Source organism: Clupea harengus, chromosome 11 (assembly GCF_900700415.2).
Source record: "Clupea harengus chromosome 11, Ch_v2.0.2, whole genome shotgun sequence".
NCBI lineage: Eukaryota > Metazoa > Chordata > Actinopteri > Clupeiformes > Clupeidae > Clupea > Clupea harengus.
The window spans coordinates 20,231,140-20,250,791 of record NC_045162.1 but is presented as its reverse complement, the minus strand read 5'-3'; the positions used below and the strand labels follow the sequence as shown (position 1 = coordinate 20,250,791).

The 19,652-nt window shown below is 41.0% G+C and overlaps 4 protein-coding genes and 1 pseudogene across 4 annotated transcripts; all 5 read right to left on the bottom strand.

The window, feature by feature from the left end:
- Positions 1-552: 552 nt before the first annotated feature.
- LOC105897642 (RWD domain-containing protein 1) lies at positions 553-4,940 on the bottom strand. The gene is made up of 7 exons (XM_012824595.3): positions 4,574-4,940; positions 4,058-4,123; positions 3,599-3,729; positions 2,806-2,949; positions 2,218-2,353; positions 1,018-1,080; positions 553-870 (listed from the first exon to the last, which is right to left on the bottom strand). Exons 1-7 carry the CDS (start codon positions 4,644-4,646, stop codon positions 758-760), a joined length of 726 nt encoding a protein of 241 aa, XP_012680049.1. The 5' UTR covers positions 4,647-4,940; the 3' UTR covers positions 553-757.
- Positions 4,941-5,832: 892 nt separating this feature from the next.
- On the bottom strand, positions 5,833-8,688 carry LOC122133280 (calcium homeostasis modulator protein 5-like). The gene is made up of 2 exons (XM_042709117.1): positions 7,895-8,688; positions 5,833-7,280 (listed from the first exon to the last, which is right to left on the bottom strand). The coding sequence occupies exons 1-2, from the start codon at positions 8,435-8,437 to the stop codon at positions 6,891-6,893; spliced, it is 933 nt and encodes a 310-aa protein (XP_042565051.1). The 5' UTR covers positions 8,438-8,688; the 3' UTR covers positions 5,833-6,890.
- A 1,936-nt stretch (positions 8,689-10,624) lies between these two features.
- LOC116222473 (calcium homeostasis modulator protein 6-like) lies at positions 10,625-12,099 on the bottom strand. Its single transcript, XM_031576731.2, has one exon. The coding sequence runs from the start codon at positions 11,918-11,920 to the stop codon at positions 11,372-11,374; it is 549 nt and encodes a 182-aa protein (XP_031432591.1). The 5' UTR covers positions 11,921-12,099; the 3' UTR covers positions 10,625-11,371.
- A 1,033-nt stretch (positions 12,100-13,132) lies between these two features.
- Positions 13,133-16,066, bottom strand: LOC105897606 (annotated as a pseudogene).
- Positions 16,067-16,642: 576 nt separating this feature from the next.
- LOC122133319 (calcium homeostasis modulator protein 6-like) lies at positions 16,643-17,304 on the bottom strand. The gene has a single exon (XM_042709250.1). The coding sequence runs from the start codon at positions 17,188-17,190 to the stop codon at positions 16,795-16,797; it is 396 nt and encodes a 131-aa protein (XP_042565184.1). The 5' UTR covers positions 17,191-17,304; the 3' UTR covers positions 16,643-16,794.
- Positions 17,305-19,652: the final 2,348 nt, after the last annotated feature.

Genomic DNA, 19,652 nt, shown 5'->3' with positions numbered 1-19,652 from the left:
CTTCCGCCCTCTACTGGCCATATTGTGCTACTACAACAATAGCATCACATGCAGCATTATTATGCAGCCAGGAAGAGGTCTTCATATTCTGTACCTGAGAACACTACTGCACACCACTAAACACAGAACATGACAGTCACAGCCCTGTCAGAAACCACATCCTGTGATGCCTGCAATGGCCTTACAAGTTCTCTCTCGAAGGTGGATTTATTGCTTACATAGACATGGATAATATTGCTCAGAGTAATATGATGGACATGCTAACCCATACTATTAGAGTGGGCAATATTTGTTTTGCCTATACATATCTTGTAATTCTAAGGGTTTTCCATCCAGTTTATTTCTGTTTAGATCCACGTTGAAGTTGATTTAAGAGATGACAGGGAAGCAACTACTACATACTAGGAATATACATTGTTTAAGGCAAAGCATGATCTGTCACTACCACCAGTTTTATTAATAGCAGTAGTAATGAATAAGGGTTACTCCTGCTAGTACTAGTAATAACAATAATACCAAGTGCTGCTACTGATAATCCAGAGGAGGCAGAGGTGACGGCTGATGTATTTAATGGCATAGGCGTAGAAATCATCAATCATATCAGGGGAAAACTGCACAGAAACACCCCGAGACGAGGCGTCATCACTGATTACAGCTTGAGTGCGGAGACAGTCTGTGTTTCATAGAGAGGACTGACAGGCAGCGTTGCGTTGCAGTGCCTTTCAAGTCTACATGCCTTCACTTGGATCCCATCGCTTCAGTCCTCATCGCTACCAAGTGCTAATGGGTCGAAATCTGGGTCATCTTCATCCAGGTCCAAATCGTCAATGTCCTGGAACAGGGATTCGTCCACCTCCACACTGTTGCCAGCTGACAGGAACACAAAGAAGGAGTAGAGTTATGCTCTATAACACGCCTGCTGCTTTTTACACAACAGCAGCAGGACATGTGTAACACTACACGTGTGGTCCACTATTAAATGCAGGAAGGGTAAAATGTGAAAATGAGATTCTGTACCTTCTTCCAGAAACTGGATATCGGATGTGTCTAGATTATGGTCTCTTTCAAATAGTTGTTTTCCTGTGGGTAATAAACAAATGACAAACAAGCAGACAAATAGTTATAAGGGAGTTTATAAAACACCACTTTTATTTTGTTTGGGTGAGAACCACCAGGGATCTCACAATTTGCTTCACTAAATGTCAACTGAACGTGACAAAACAATACAACAACCATTTAAAGCTACAGTGTGCAACAATTTGCCACTTTTGTTGAGCTATGTTTTTACAGGCAACTAGTTTTGCCCACATCATGTGGAGGACAGATAAACACACTTGTTGTTTCACATTAGCTGCCCAGGCTATGCGCTCTGGGACGGACCACCCCACAAAATTAGATCACCCAAACATACCATTCAAAGCAAGGCTTTTAGGCAGTTAGCATGCTAGTCTTTGACCCAAACTCCTGACTGCTGCTCAAATCAAATGCAACAAACTGAACAAACCATCAGAACAGTGCAAACGACATGGTGCTGATGGGACAGTGGTCCGTACACTAGTCTCCGGATCCTAAAGTTGTCGGTTGATATTTCTGTGCATTAGACTTTTTCGAGCTAGGACTGCCTAAACACAAAGAGCTACGTAAGGACAAAATGCTTGTCTATGAAATCGGAATTAATGAACAAATCAGAACGTGTGCCTGAAAGCAGCCAGTACGACACAGTAGTTACTAGGCTATGTAACAAACAGCCATTCAAATATTACCTTCATTACTATACTTTATGTGGCACAGCTTTTTATGTGATCGTGACTTTAGAATTACTATTCGATTAGGTAATTCTTGGAAATGCCTTATTTTGCAATATACCAGCATTTCTATTGATTTATTTATGTATGCGTGGGTTTTTTAAGTGGAACACAATTATTAAATATAAAAGTTGAGAACTACAACACTCAATGTACTAATGTAGTAATGTTCTAACTGATATTAAGTCGTCCAAAAGGTTGAATGTGCATTTAAAATGAAAACACACAAGGATTAAAAAGGAGATTTCTCGAGATTCGAGATTTCTCGAGATTTCTTTTCTTTTAATCCTCCAATGTTTGACAACATATCAACTGATAGACTCACACTGTTAAATCAACAAGGCAAATGTAGAGGTGAAGAGAAGCTCCCCTGACACACAGAGTGAGTGTGAGACAGATTAGTATCAGTTACCTGTGAGTTTGTTCTTCCCTGCCAGCTCCTCCTCTCTCTGTAGTATTCTCTTCTTCAGGTCACTCATGTCTTTCTCGAAGCCTGCCTTCCACGTCAGGAAGTTTTCTATGGTGACCACCGTGCCCTGGAAGTGCTTCTGTTAAGCACAGAGACACACACAGACTTCAGACAGAGCAGCAGCGCGGGACCAACACTACCAGACAGTGACCAGAACAAGCCTTTACCAAGCCATCACTCACAGGGCTGAAGGATTGTTTTTTTTTACAGAAATGAATGTCAATGCTGATAAACAACTTAACCTAACATCAGAAGCAGAATTGGAAAAGAGGAAAGGGGTCCTATGCAAAGTTGTTTAAATTCATGTTTATAATAGGTTATTTACTTTAAGGAAAAATTATGGTTTCTTTAATTACTTAATAATAACTACCAAACTTCGAATGTGACATCTATTCTATGACATTTTACAAACTCAGGAGACCATTATGCCTTCCTTAATTACTTTTTACTATCAAACATGGCATGTGACATTTATCCTCATATATTTCACAAGCTCATCATAAGCTGTTACATCTTCCATTTTGTTCGAACCTTCTCAGCCTCCTCCGTCTCCCTCTCTTGTCTCTTCTGCTCCTCCTCTTGCCTGATCTTAATCTGGTCAACTATTTCATTCAGTTTCTCCTGCACAGCAGTGACTAACGTAAAGATCATCACCATTCCAAGGTTCTCTTCTGCCTGAAAACAATAAAACACACAAAATTGTACAGAGTTGTCCATGATGACGAACAAGAACAAGTAAACCCTGAGTATGACATAGAAGATGAGCAACAGCCAAGAAGTACAGTACATGGTAGTGCTGAGATTTGACCATGCACAAAAACAAATAAATAATCGCATACTCTAAAAAAAAAAGAAAGGTAATTGGGTTAAGCTGTTGTTGCTGTTATTATTAGAGACTTCTTTTTAGAGAGTTATTAGAGAGTTGTTTATGGTAACCTGTGAACATGGCGTAGAAGCAGAGAGAGGCGGTTCCAAAACACTACAAAAGCATATATTTGTTATTGTTAGATGTTAGAGAGCACAGCCAGTGATAACCATTCAGTTGTAAATAGCACTGTGCATATATGTAATCATCTGTATCAGGCTTCCAACTGATAAAATACTTTTGTGACACCTGTAGAACAGAATTGGATGCTTAGTAGACGTCAACCGTGCACGCAATGCAGTAAATACACCAAATCTATTTCGCCTCACAATTTATGCTGATAGGTCATTGACAATGGGAGAGAGAAAAAGATTGACAAGCACACAGAGAGAGAGAGAAAAGAGAGAGAGAGAGAGAGAAAAGAGAGAGAGACACAGACAGACAGACAGACAGACAGACCTGCTGTTGTAGTAACTTGAGGACATCCTCTGCGTCTGGATCCTCCAGGTTCTCCTGGGCGTGAATCTCCCAGAGGGGGGGCTCATCTGGGTACTTCTCCACATAGGTGAACTTTAACGTCACTTCCACCACTGGTAAAACACAAGGCACATTAAGTAAGTCATCATTAAGATCAGATGCTTTATGCCAGATCAGCTTAAAGGACACGGAAGAAATACACAAATGTGTACAATCAGATTTAAGTCTAAGGCTTCATGCGAGCATATAGCTAATATTTTTCCATGTAAACTTTGATTTAACTGTTATAGAGTTCTGCAATAAACACAGCTGTGTATTTGCTTTGAGAGCATCAAAGTGCAAAAGCCTTTCTACGGTGTGACAGCGAGACAGTTGCAGATGTACACGCCTGTAACGTTACTAAATAAAACTAAAACAAAAAGGTAAAAAATAGACACTTACTTTCGTCATTTTCTCCTGCATCTGACGTGACTGTGATGGTGAAGCTGGCTGGATCCTCTGACAGTACTACAGAGATGTGGGAAAACAGAATAGTGTTCATTGACGAATTCAAGACCATGTCAATGTATACTTTGGGAGAGAATTTTCGTTGTCATCGCCATTTAATTTGGACTACCCTTGAAGGCAGCATCCATGTGGCAAGACAGATCTCTCCCACTTAGCCGACAAATGTTAGCTGCCTGTCTGATAAACTAGCAAGAAAGGTCTCTCGCGTAAATTAGCTGATATGGTAGCTACATAAGGTCAAATATGTGTTCTATTTGTATCTATTATGTGTTTCATTAAAGTATTTTATTTATATTGCTGCTTAGTGGGAGGAAATAGCTAGCTAGGTAGCCATCTCCTGCATAGCCATTCTCATTTTGAGTCTAGCACTTCGAATAAGTTAGCTGGCTAATGCTGGCTAATGCTGGCTAGCCCATAGAGTGGTTCACGTCTTTCTTTGATTCTGTTTACCTGTGAAAGAGTCCGGGTATATGGACTCTATTGCTTCCAACTCGTTCCTTTGCTCCTCTCCGTAGTCTGTCATTTTCTCTCGCTCCTGTCCATCTATTATAGATTGACCACGTTACAGTGCACAGAGCAATGAGTCTTCTCTTCAGAGGCCTTGCGTTCGATTCGATCGAGTACGATTTGTCATTCCTGAAATGAAGCAGCTCTGCGGATCATTGTAAATGTGAAATCAGTTATTGAGTGTACATTAAATGTAGTAGAGGCGCCCAGATCCACTTGTCTATTAAGTTATTTTCGTATTAAAAGCAAGTAAAGTGGACTACAAACAACAGCCAACTTGCAACTGCATTACAATTCTGACATGGATTATCTGACCTGAATAAGACCACGTGACACATGTCCCTGCATTTAAAGTGATAGACACACGTAATAAAGGTAGCCACAATATTTTGTTCCACCACATGGCACACAATTGATGTATAGATAACAACTCAGATTTGCAGAATAAGTCATAAACTATCGCATCCTTGGGTTAATGTCTCTGCTGTTTATTACCGACCTGATCACCCTCTGTATTTGGCCTCTTATGTTTGCAATACCGCCTCCAGGGTTCTCTAATGCAGTGCTGTGTGCCTCGCCTTAGAACCTTTGAAAGTTATGGGAATTACTCAAGAATATTTTCAGTTCCCCATTTCTACTATCTAACATCTCTAAAGGACAAAATCATTGATTTACTGTGTATACAAAATCAAGTAAACCTCAACTTACTTACAAAATTATATATGTGTGTGTGTGTGTGTGTGTGTGTGTATATATATATATATATATATATATATATATATATAATCATATATATATATATATGATTATATATGATATATATTATTTATTTTTGAAGAAAGACATCAGTGCATGTTGTCCCACCTGCTTTTGCCTACCGTAAACAATAATGCAAATTGATTGGTTCTGAGAAAGTTATGGCTAAAACTATTGGTGTGCACACTGCACATCAACAGAAGACAATTGTGTTGTGACCTATCTGTGGTCAGGAGCATTATGAGAGAGAGAGAGATAGAGAGAGAGAGAGAGAGAGAGAGAGAGAATCAAGTGACCAGTTAAAATTAAATGAAGGGTGGGTGTGTGTGATCACCGTGCATGAGTCAGAACCAGACAGACGCTGCCTCTGGCAGTATATATTCAGGGCAAGTTTGAACAGGGCACTAGTTTAACCGCCATTCTTTAAAACACACTGGTATTTTCACTCTGGTATCAAAAGGAGGTTTATTTATTTTCCTGGTGCACCCAATAATATATGGTAAACAGTCATTAGCCTATTACACATATTTTGTGCAACATTTTTTGTTTTAGTAATAGTGGGTTTGTGCTGTTATTTGTTAACAAAGAATACAATTTAAGTACATATTTTAAGATAAGATCCAGATGCATTAAGGTTTAAGTTTAAATTAAAATCCTAAACTGATCATGTGTATGTATGCATGTGCTATAATGTCAACACACACGGAGGCAGACATGATGGATATTATTTGGAATTGTGCATACAAGCATGTTAAGGCGTTCATACAATTATGAATATAAGTACTGAAAACTTCCATTATGTGCAATACCTGGACATAACTTATTTGGTCTTTTGTATGAACAACACAAACAAACACATCTAGTACATATAAAATACTGTGATATGGGAGTCATTTCTCATTTTGAGATTTTTGTCATATGCTTATCCAGTAGCTGATAATGGGGTCTACTGTATCACACCATATATGCACTGCAGTTAAAAAAACATGACCATCAACTTCCCCAACCAATCAAGCATCCCTTTAACAGAGGCTGAATATGAAATACATTGCCAGTGCCACACGTCTCAATAGGAAAGCAAAAGCTGGAGTTGTATGTGGTTGCAAACAGGAAAGGCACTAATAGAAGAAAAACATAATCTTATACAGGCACATGATGCTGTATTGATGCTGAGGTTTATGGGCCTCAGTATTTTTCAGAGATGGCCCTGTCGTCTTTGTGGTAATAGAGTTTTACTAAGTGGTTTTTAATGGTCCATGCTCTTTGCCTAGAGGAAGTGCAGCATATTGTCCCTGAGGTCTGCAGACACATGACTTTCAGGCATCCCCTTCTCTTTTCAGCCAGCCACAACCTGCTGATCATCAAGTAATAACACAGAATGTTACCTCAAGATGAAAATGCTGTTGACCCAAATCATCTGAAACCCTCTAAAACCAACATTTCATTCAGCAGTCATCTCTATGTGAGACCATCTCTTGTGCCACATTAATCTTGCATCTCTTCTCTACATCATCTCAATGTGACGTCCCATTTCCAAGACAGGTCTCTTCTCTGGGTCGTAGTCTCGATCAGCACAGTCTACATAGCGCTGTAAGGTGCTGTAGTACTGTTCACTGTGTTGAAACGTGTACAGGGACGAGACCTGCTCCCAGGCCCTGTGGTTGGGAAAGGGGAATGCCTCAGGCTCGTGGTTCTCAAAGAAGCTCTTGAGATTGCGCTCTGCTAGTTTGGTGGCGTATTCACTGGCGTACACGTCAAACTTCTCTCGCTCCTTGTCCATGTAGCGCTTCCAGAACATGAGCTGAAGGTAGCTCACCTGTGAGCGACAGTTTCTGTAGCAAGTGCCAATCAAACCTACCACAGCTGCGATTATGATGATGGCCCAACCCAGGATCTGCAAAACACGCACATCCAGAATTAAAATGTGTATAACCAAAAGGGATTTGAAAATATGGTTAGTGAGTCTGATTTATTTTATATTATAAATATATTTTGAAGTGAATATTTAAACACACCTTAATATGGTGCAATATGTAGACCATGTTTGTTGTCAATGACAAAACTCTCTCGAGACCAAACCATTAAAGTGCCATGCCAAAGAAACAATTAAAAGATAATGTCCACCATCTAAATTCTATGACTCTGGCATTTAATATATTTCTCTGCATGTGCAAGTGCAAACAGAGTGGCAATAAAAACGCCTGTAAGAGACAAACAATGCACAGGGGAATAGGGCCTTAAGAATGACATCATTGTTTTAAATCTCAAAGAATTTTTGTTTTTCTGAGAAAAAAAACTACATACTGCATCTTTCAATGAGTTCATTTTAAATGCAATGGTACAATATTTTCATCTACACATTACAATATGTATCAATTGGACATAACAGATATTTCTTTCACAACATTGGTGAGGGTCTTCGCTCTTGTTTTAAATCTGTCAATCATTGAGCAACCTTTAATTTTACTGAATGCCTCTGCACCTGTAGCAGGCCTCTTCATCACTTACCTGTGACTGAGCTCGGAACATGAGGAGCAGCTCCATGTTCTCGTCCGCCGGGAGCTTGGATCTCTGGCATGGAACCCGTGCCAGTTCCTCCCGGCACAATCTAGTCTTATTCTTGCAAAGCAACGGCACCACCAGGTTGTCGTCCAGACCGCTGACGGCACACTCGTAGAACGTGCCGTTGAGGAGTGCCACACAGAGCCACATAATGGGCGCCACACACGCCCCAGCCACCACTTTCATGAGTGCCGCACAGCAGCCCATGCAGTTGCCCCTGGGGCAAAGCTTCATGGGGTTCAGGCAGCAGCCGGTGTAGAGCCTCCATAAGCGGTTGCTGACAAACAGCCCTATGAGCAGCAGCACTACGGCTGGTCCCAGCAGGAAGGTTAACCCATAGGCAAAGTTCTGGTCACGGTTGCACGGGCATTTGAAAGACACCATGGAGAACATCCTTTCGCCTCCTATAGTGAGGATGGCCATGAAGCCATAGCCTATGGTGGCTTTTTGGTCGGTCAGGATACGCAGAACGACTTTGAAGGAATCCATTGTTTTCTCTGAGTTCCTTGGCACCTTCCACACAGAAATAGGTTATGTGGGAGGGAAAGATTATGGTATTCAGAGCAAGAACTTCTCATTCCTAACCTCGAAATAGAGACTAAAACGCTGCCACAGTCGTGTCTGCTCCAGCCACTCCCATTGTTTTTTCTCTTCTGAATCAGACCAGTTGTTTTTCCTCTTTTCCTCTTCACATCTCACCCTCCAACCACTTCCCCCACTCGTCCAGTTCCTGGTCTCATCCGGTGTTCCTCTGTGTGTTGCCTCTCTTTCCAAACCCCTCCCTGATTTTCTCCTTTAATCCCTCCCCTCTCTCTTCTTCTTCTCTCATTCTCCCTTCTCTCTCTCTCTTTCCTGCTTTGGGAAGACACCGGGGAGTGGGAGTGCACGTAAACAAATATGTCATGGTGAAGGATCATGCTTATATAGTCAGATTTCTGTTTAAAACAGGACTCCCCACCCCCACCTCCTTTCCCTCCCACCGGTGAAGGGAGGGAGACACTGCCACAGAACAGGTTCAGAGCCTGCTGATCTGGTTTGGAAGTTCTCATGCAGTGTGTTGATCATGTCTCTCTCTGTCTCTCTCTCTCGCTCTGTGTTCTGTTAGATTAATCTAAATCTACGTGTTGGTTTACAGAGAATCAAGTGAAAGACCGCCACGAAGCAATAGGTTTGAATTCAGTTGAGTTTACTGAGTTTTAAGAGATGTACAAATACAGTCTTAGGTGAGTTCACAAAGAGCTCTGTCACCCACGACTGGAGAATGCATTCTGACATCATTGTACACAGATCGGTCTTTTTAACCTCAGTCGCCACAATGTTGCTTAATCATGGATCCCCTGAGGAGCTGTAACTAACTAACTCCTTAACAATGGGGTCTCAGTTTGAGAAGTCCAATTCTCACAGTTAAACTATTAATCTTATCTCGTTCATGTCCCGTGGTGTTCTTTCTGACCTAAAAAGTTCTAAGTTACGGCCACTGTCACTGCTGGCCCGTGCTGGCCCTGTCAAATTCACACCAGCAGCGACACCTCAGGGTAATAGGCCTCTTTTCTTAGCACGGTGAAATTAGTTATTAATTTGTTTGCTGTTTGAGCTAAATTGCTTGACATCAACTGAACTGCTTGTTGATGACTAAACATTGGTCAATAAACTTGATTTTCTCTTACAGTTCTCTTTCTCACACAGAGAAATGTGTCTAAATGTGGACATCTCCCTCCACAATTATGGGCACCCTTATCAAAGATCCGTAAAAAGTTATATATATATTTTTTTGAATCACCTTTCGGTGAATTAGCTTAGTCCCACACTAGTAAAATACATTTTAAAAATCCAACCTTTAAAAGAAAACTCGTCAAGAAATTTTGAACAAAACCACATGTACTACAGTTATTGGCACCGCTGCATTTAATACTTTGTATAACCTCCCAATAAAACAGCACTGAGTCTCCTCCTATAACATCTGGACAAACATGTTTTGGATCATTGTCCTACTGAAAGATTCAATGATGGCCCAATTTTATATTTAAAATATCCTGGTATTTCATGGAGTCCATAATACCATGTACTCATTTGAAGGAAAAACAGCCCCACAACATCACAGATCCTCCAGCATACCTAACAGTGGGATCAGGTTCTTTCAGTCAGTCATCCCTTGTTTTACGCCAAACCCACCTGGAGTGTTTGTTACCAAAAAGCTCAATTTTCGTATCATCTGACAATAGAACACGGTTTCAGTCAAAGTCCCAGTAGCGTTTAGCAAACTCCAGGGTGATTATGATTGTGGGTGAATGACTGATATTCTGACATGCCTTCCAAATAATCTGTTGTAATGGAGGTGGTGTCTGATGGTAGTTTTGGAGACTTTGTGACCCCAAGATGCTTCGTTCTTTTGTAACTCAGCAACAGTGATCCTTAGGGATTTTGTTGCCTCTCTTACCACCTTTCTCACTGTGCATGGGGGGCAAAATAAATGTGGGTCCTCTTCCAAACAAGTTTGTTACAGTTCCAGTTGATTATAGCCCTAACGGTAGATATGGGCATTTTCAGGTGAGTAGCTTTTTTTTTATAGCCATCATTCAAAACACTGGTAAACATATCTGCTCGCTGAATGTATCTTCATGTTTGCACAAGCTTCTGTGACGTCTTTTTCATCACAAATAAGGGAGCAGATAGAACAATGAAAGGTTTATGCTGTAAAAGATATTTCCTATTGAAGGACACAGTCAAGGGGTTAATCTGCGACATTGTTTGAAGGAACAGTATGCAGACATTTGCAACTTTTTAATGTATGTTTTTATAGACAACCAGTTTTCATGGTACATAGCCATGTGGAGGACAGATAAGATCACCTGTCCTTCTCACTGGCCACCCAGACTATGCACTATGTAGTTCTGTGGTCAGGGTCAAAACTCCCTGTGAAAATGTAAGAAAAGCTTTCCCAGTATGACATTGTCAACAATATAACCCAAATAAACCAGTTAGCATGCTAGCAAGCTTTTATCAGTATCAACTGAGTTGTTGTTTGCAAGGTTTCTGAATGCTTTTTAGGTGGTTAGCTTGCTAGTTTTACTGCCACTACAAAGTGGACATTCTCTGGGAGGCAGAAGTCTAATGCAGGCCTGTAGTTGATTTTTTCAATTTGATAACTTCCTCAAGGAACTTAAACATAAATGAATTAGTCCTCATAGTGAAATAAACAGCATAAAGTAAAGTGTGACTATAGGTTGTATTGTGGAACTGAATATAGAAGCACATAGGATAACTCAGCTTACTGTGGTGGCAGTATAGTCTTCCATATTAGGTACTTCCCAGAAACCCTATAGCACTATCAGTCTCAGCATTTAAAGCTTTCACACTTTCTGACAAAGAAAATACAATTCACGGAACTGTTATATTATCATACCCATCAAATAGGCTACTCGGTCACTCACTTACCTGGGACTGCGCGCGTATGGTTGTAAGGATAGCGTCTCTGTCCGCTGCAGTTTTATCACAGGGCAACTGTAACTTGTGGAGCTCGGTCTGGCAGGAGTCCGATCTCCCATGACACAGGTAGCTCTTCAGATGAGTGACATTAGAGCCCGTAATATTACATTCAAAATAAACGCCGTTAAGAAGCGCTATTGCGATCCAGGAGACAGGTGCCACCATAGCGGTCATTGTGATCTGAAGGAAAACACCTAGGCAGCCGCACATGGATTTGAAACGAAAACGTTTAGACTTATTCAGACACAAGCCTGTGAACAATTTCCACGTTTTATTGCTTATCATGTACCCAAGTATAAGCAGAGCCGCGGCCGGCACAAGAAGAGACACCGTCCCATACAGAAAGCTCCATTCGCTGCATGGACACTTGAAGGCAAAGGTTGAAAAAACATGCTCGGCACCTGCCGTTAGTAACGGTATCAAGCCCAATCCAAGGGTCGTTTGCCATTTTTGGACTAAATTCATCACAGCCCTGAACTTATCCATAGCGACGCGTTCCTTTTCTTCTTTCAACCAAAATTCAAACCTCTCGCAAAAAGGAACTCTTACCAAAAACCCATGAACATCAGCTTGCAAAGAGGTCTATTATGGAACACTTTCAGTTCCCTTATCTTTTTTTTTTTTTTTAGATTAGATTCAACTTTATTGTCATTGCACATAGTACAAGTACTGAGACAACGAAATGCAGTTTAGCATCTAACCAGAAGTGCAAAAAAGCAGTAAAAGTGTAGAGTATGTGCATATGTAAAGTGGAATAGGTAAATACATAAGATATGTACAGTAAGAAATAGATATGGAATATGAAGAGTATAGATATGGAATATGTACAGTACTAGCAGCAATAAAAGTAGGTAGTGTAGATATGATAAGAATATATAAAGTGCAGGTGTAAGTATAAGTGGTGGTAGTAAGTGAAATGAAAATGAGAAAATGAATTGAATGCCCTAAGTTATTTCATCAAAAGTTAAATTTCCTATAACCCTTTTTACTCATCTGTCCCAGGGGTGCCAATAATTGTGGAGGAGACGGTACTTATTTGTCAAAATTGTGCTTTATTCCACTGTTTGCTTCACTTTCACACACACACACACACACACACACACACACACACACACACACACACACACACAGGCACACACACACACACACACACACACACACCGGTTACTATTTTGTTCTACAAGGTTACAGATTATGTTATTGTTGTTGTCATGTCACTGCTATCTATCTGTCACTGTCTTAAATGAATCCCTTAAAACCTCTGCTATAACCTCTGTTAGTTAGATGAGCACACTTTGGTGATTTAGCTCCACAAGGGGGAGACAAAGGGGTGGGGAGAAGGGGGGGGGGGGGACTGGAGAATAATGCAGATTCAGACATAACGCCAAGGAATTCAAAACATTTTACAACAATATGATAAAACCGGTAGCAGACACAGGATTTTTTTTTGATTATCCTCCACCTTTGCCACATTTTAAGCAATCCTGTGCACAACTGTCAAAACACAAAAGACTAAGCATATACGTGACATTATGGATAGAGGAAGTGCTTGAAAACACCACACTTTCATTTCCTTGTGAGGGCTTGTGGGCTAAATCTAAAAGATTAGCTATTTCTCATCACTAATGCATCTGAAGACCTTGTCATGCTGAAGTGCTCTAAACAGAGCAATGGGCAGACTTTGCACAGCATCTGCAATTAGTTGCATATATAAGCAGTATCATTAGTGAACATTAGTGAACTGCTTGGATTTATTTAAACAAAAGTAGCACCGATAATATAACATAAGATAAGATGTTTTGATCCTTATGTTCCTTATCCTTGATACGGAAATCTTTCACTGGCCAGGCATTTATTGTGATTCATCAGGCACAATTCTCCACCTAATGGCTTTGCATGTGATTTCCTTTCCCATGTACACACACAGGATGTTAGATAGAACTGAAACTGAGAGAGCTGACCACAGAGAAAAACGCTCATTCAAAACACTGGTAAACATATCTGCTCGCTGAATGTATCCGTGTTTGCACAAGCTTCTGTGACGTATATTTCATCACAAATAAGGAAGCAGATAGACCAATGAAAGATTTATGCTGTAAAAGATATTTCCTATTGAAGGACATAAGGCCAATAATAAACCAAGGATTGTAAACTGAACCTTTGTAAACTTTATATTACTCATTAGCAGAAGTACAAAAACGTTCACTTCTAAAAGTCCAAATATTCTTCAAAACATTATAAAAATGGAAATGCTGTGCACTTGAAAAAATGTCCAACCGAATGATCTCATGACCTCCATCTCACAGCATCATTGTGCATTCGTCCACAAAGTCCAGGGCTGCTGGGTTAGAGCTGTCCCCTGATTTAGTCGAAAGGAATCTCATAGGGTCCTCAGGGTTCTTGCACGTCTCCACATACTTGTGTACCGTGCTGTAATACTTATCCATGGTACCGAACTTGTAAAACCTGGAGATCTTTTCCCACGAGTACCTTGGAGGGGTCTTCAAAGGCTCCGGTATTTCCATCTTAAAAAAGCTCTTGATGTTCCTCTCGGCAAGTTTCTCGGCGTGCTTGGTGGCATAACAGTCGAGAAAGTTGCTTTCCTTCTGAGAGTAGGCCTTCCAGAACTTGAGCTGGAGGTAGCTCACTGGGGAGTTGCACCTGGCCACACAGGTGAGCAGCAGAGAGGATAGCATGATAGAGGCTTATCGCCAACCAGCCCAAGACCTGGAAGGCAGCGGATGACAGAGGCTAATTAACATTCAGCTAAGACCAAAACTCAGTCAAGTGGTTAATCTGCGACATTGTCTCTAAAGGAACAGTATGCAGACATTTGACACTTTTTGATGTATATTTTTATAGGCAACCAGTTTTGGTATCATGTTCATTGTTCAGATAGGATCACCTGTCCTTCCACTGGCCACCCAGACCAACCACCATCAACACTACTACCACAATTCCTACTACCACCCTAAAACAACAACAACAACAATATTAACAGCAAAAATAATAGATGGTGGTTCTGATGATGATCGACTAGTATTCTGCCTTTACTTAAACATACTTCATAGACACATTATCTAGTCCTCATAGTGAAAAAAACATCATAAAATATCCCAGGTAAACTGTGACTAGTTGTATTGTGGAACTGAATATGAGCACATGATCACAGGTGAGCTCAGCTTACAGTGGGGGCAGTAGTCTTCCATATTAGTTACTTCCCAGAAACCCTATAGCACCATCAGTCTCAGCAATTAAAGCTTTCACACCTTCTGACAAAGAAAATACAATTCACAGAACCGTTATATTATCATAACCATCAAATAGGCTACTCGGTCACTCACTACCTGAGACTGCGCGCGTATGGTTGTAAGGATAGCGTCTCGGTCCGCCACAGTTTTATCACAGGGCAACTTGTAGAGCTCGATCTGGCAGGAGTCCCGATCTCCATGACACAAGAAGCTCTTCAGATGAGTGACATTAAAGGCCCCGTAATAATCATTCAAAATAAACACCGTTAAGAAGCGCTATTGCGATCACAGGAGACAGTGCCACATAGCGGTCATTGTGATCTGAAGGAAAACACATAGGCAGCGGCACATGTATTTGGAACGAAAAAGTTTAGACTTATTCAGACACAAGCCCCGTGAACAGTATCCACGTTTTATTGCTTAGCATATGTACCCAAGTAAAAGCAGAGCCGCGGCCGGCACAAGAGAGACACCGTCCCATACAGAAAGCTCCACTCGTTCTGCATGGACACTTGAAGGCAAAGGTTGAAAAATGATGCTCCCGCACCCGCCGTTAGGTAACGGTATTAGGCCCAATCCAGGGTCGTTTGCCATTTTTGGACTAAATCCAATCAACACCTTGAACTTTTATCCTTGGCAACGCGTTCCTTTCTTCTTTCAACCAAAATTCAAACCTCTGGCAGAAAGGAACTCTTACCAAAAACCCATGAATGTCAGTTTGTAGAGAAGTATATTATGGGAGGGGAACACTCTTAGTTCCCTTATCTTCTGAATGCCCCTAAGCTATTTCATCAAAAGGTGAATTTCCTATAACCCTTTTTACTCATCTTTCCTAGGGGTGCCAATAATTGTGGAGGAGACGGTACTTATTTGTCAAAATTGTGCTTTATTCCACTGTTTGCTTCACTTTCACATTCACACACACACACACACACACACACACACACACACACACACACACACACACACACACACAAACACACACACATCTGTTACTATTTTGTTCTACAAGGTTAGAGAGATTAGGTTATTGTTGTTGTCATGTCACTTATCTATCTGTCACTGTCTTAAATGAATCCCTTAAAACCTCTGCTATAACCTCTGTTAGTCAGATGAGCACACTTTGGTGATTTAGCTACACAAGGGGGAGACAAAGGGGTGGGGGAACTAGAGAATAATGCTGATTCAGTCATAACGCCAAGGAATTCAAAATATTTCACAACAATCTGATGAAACCGGTAGCAGACACAGGCTTTTTTTCAGATCATCCTCCACCTTTGCCACATTTAAGCAATCCTGTGCACAACTGTCAAAACCAAAAGACTAAGCATATACGTGACATTATGGATAGAGGAAGTGCTTGAAAACACCACACTTTCATTTCCTTGTGGGGGCTTGTGGGCTAAATCTAAAAGATTTGCTATTTCTCCTCACTAATGCATCTGAAGACCTTGTCATGCTGAAGTGCTCTAAACAGAGCAATGGGCAAACTTTGCACAGCATCTGCAATTAGTTGCATATATAAGCAGTATCATTAGTGAACATTAGTGAACTGCTTGGATTTATTTAAACAAAAGTAGCACCGATAATATAACATAAGATAAGATGTTTTGATCCTTATGTTCCTTATCCTTGATACGGAAATCTTTCACTGGCCAGGCATTTATTGTGATTCATCAGGCACAATTCTCCACCTAATGGCTTTGCATGTGATTTCCTTTCCCATGTACACACACAGGATGTTAGATAGAACTGAAACTGAGAGAGCTGACCACAGAGAAAAACGCTCATTCAAAACACTGGTAAACATATCTGCTCGCTGAATGTATCTTCATGTTTGCACAAGCTTCTGTGACGACTTTTTCATCACAAATAAGGAAGCAGATAGAACAATGAAAGTTTATGCTGTAAAATATATTCCTATTGAAGACATAAGGCAATAATAAACCAAGGATTGTAAACTGAACCTTTGTAAACTTTATATTACTCATTAGCAGAAGTACAAAAACGTTCACTTCTAAAAGTCCAAATATTCTTCAAAACATTATAAAAATGGAAATGCTGTGCACTTGAAAAAATGTCCAACCGAATGATCTCATGACCTCCATCTCACAGCATCATTGTGCATTCGTCCACAAAGTCCAGGGCTGCTGGGTTAGAGCTGTCCCCTGATTTAGTCGAAAGGAATCTCATAGGGTCCTCAGGGTTCTTGCACGTCTCCACATACTTGTGTACCGTGCTGTAATACTTATCCATGGTACCGAACTTGTAAAACCTGGAGATCTTTCCCCACGAGTACCTTGGAGGGGTCTTCAAAGGCTCCGGTATTTCCATCTCAAAAAAGCTCTTGATGTTCCTCTCGGCAAGTTTCTCGGCGTGCTTGGTGGCATAACAGTCGAGAAAGTTGCTTTCCTTCTGAGAGTAGGCCTTCCAGAACTTGAGCTGGAGGTAGCTCACTGGGGAGTTGCACCTGGCCACACAGGTGAGCAGCAGAGAGGATAGCATGATAGAGGCTATCGCCAACCAGCCCAAGACCTGGAAGGCAGCGGATGACAGAGGCTAATTAACATTCAGCCAAGACCAAAACTCAGTCAAGTGGTTAATCTGCGACATTGTCTCTAAAGGAACAGTATGCAGACATTTGACACTTTTTGATGTATATTTTTATAGGCAACCAGTTTTGGTATCATGTTCATTCAGATAGGATCACCTGTCCTTCCCACTGGCCACCCAGACCAACCACCATCAACACTACTACCACAATTCCTACTACCACCCCTAAAAACAACAACAACAACAATATAACAGCAAAAATAATAGATGGTGGTTCTGATGATGATCGACTAGTATTCTGCCTTTACTTAAACATACTTCATAGACACATTATCTAGTCCTCATAGTGAAAAAAACATCATAAAATATCCCCAGGTAAACTGTGACTAGGTTGTATTGTGGAACTGAATATGAGCACATGATCACAGGTGAGCTCAGCTTACAGTGGGGGCAGTAGTCTTCCATATTAGTTACTTCCCAGAAACCCTATAGCACCATCAGTCTCAGCAATTAAAGCTTTCACACCTTCTGACAAAGAAAATACAATTCACAGAACCGTTATATTATCATAACCATCAAATAGGCTACTCGGTCACTCACTTACCATACTACCTGAGACTGCGCGCGTATGGTTGTAAGGATAGCGTCTCGGTCCGCCACAGTTTTATCACAGGGCAACTTGTAGAGCTCGATCTGGCAGGAGTCCGATCTTCCATGACACAAGAAGCTCTTCAGATGAGTGACATTAAGGCCCGTAATAATACATTCAAAATAAACACCGTTAAGAAGCGCTATTGCGATCCAGGAGACAGGTGCCACCATAGCGGTCATTGTGATCTGAAGGAAAACACATAGGCAGCGGCACATGTATTTGGAACGAAAAAGTTTAGACTTATTCAGACACAAGCCCGTGAACAGTATCCACGTTTTATTGCTTAGCATGTACCCAAGTAAAAGCAGAGCCGCGGCCGGCACAAGAAGAGACACCGTCCCATACAGAAAGCTCCACTCGCTGCATGGACACTTGAAGGCAAAGGTTGAAAAATGATGCTCTGCACCCGCCGTTAGTAACGGTATTAGGCCCAATCCAAGGGTCGTTTGCCAATTTTGGACTAAATCCATCAAGACCGTTGAACTTATCCATTGCAACGGCGTTCCTTTTCTTCTTTCAACCAAAATTCAAACCTCTGGCAGAAAGGAACTCTTACCAAAAACCCATGAATGTCAGTTTGTAGAGAAGTATATATGGGAGGGGGAACACTCTTAGTTCCCTTATCTTCTGATTGCCCCTAAGCTATTTCATCAAAGGTGAATTGTCCTATAACCCTTTTTACTCATCTTTCCTAGGGGTGCCAATAATTGTGGAGGAGACGGTACTTATTTGTCAAATTGTGCTTTATTCCACTGTTTGCTTCACTTTCACTTCACACGAACAACACACACACACACACACACACACAACACACACACACACACACCACACACACACACACACACAACACACACACACATCTGTTACTATTTTGTTCTACAAGGTTAGAGAGATTAGTGTTATTGTTGTTGTCATGTCACTGTTATCTATCTGTCACTGTCTTAAATGAATCCCTTAAAACCTCTGCTATACCTCTGTTAGTCAGATGAGCACACTTTGGTGCATTTAGCTACACAAGGGGGAGAACAAAGGGGTGGGGGGAACTAGAGAATATGCAGATTCAGTCATAACGCCAAGGAATTCAAAATATTTCACAACATCTGATGAAACCCGGTAGCAGACACAGGCTTTTTCTTCAGAATCATCCCTCCACCTTTGCCACATCTTAAGCAATCCTGTGCACACTGTCAAACCCAAAAGACCTAAGCATATACGTGACATTATGGATAGAGGAAAGTGGTTGAAAACACCACACTTTCATTTCCTTGTGGGCTTGTGGGTAAATCTAAAAGATTTGCTATTTCTCCTCACTAATGCATCTGAAGACCTTGTCATGCTGAAGTGCTCTAAACAGACAATGGGCAGACTTTGCACAGCATCTGGAAGTAGTTGCATATATAAGCAGTATCAATTAGTGAACATTAGTGAACTGCTTGGATTTATTTAACACAAAGTAGCAACCGATAAGATAACATAAGATAGATGTGTTATGATCCTTATGTTCCTTGATCCTTGATACGGTAAATCTTTCACTGGCCAGGCATTTATTGTGATTCATCAGGCACAATTCTCCACCTAATGGCTTTGCATGTGATTTCCTTTCCCATGTAACACACAGGATGTTAGATAGAACTGAAACTGAGAGAGCTGACCACAGAGAAAAACGCTCATTCAAAACACTGGTAAACAATATCTGCTCGCTGATGTATCTTCATGTTTTGCAAAAGCTTCTGTGACGACTTTTTCATTACAAATTAGGAAG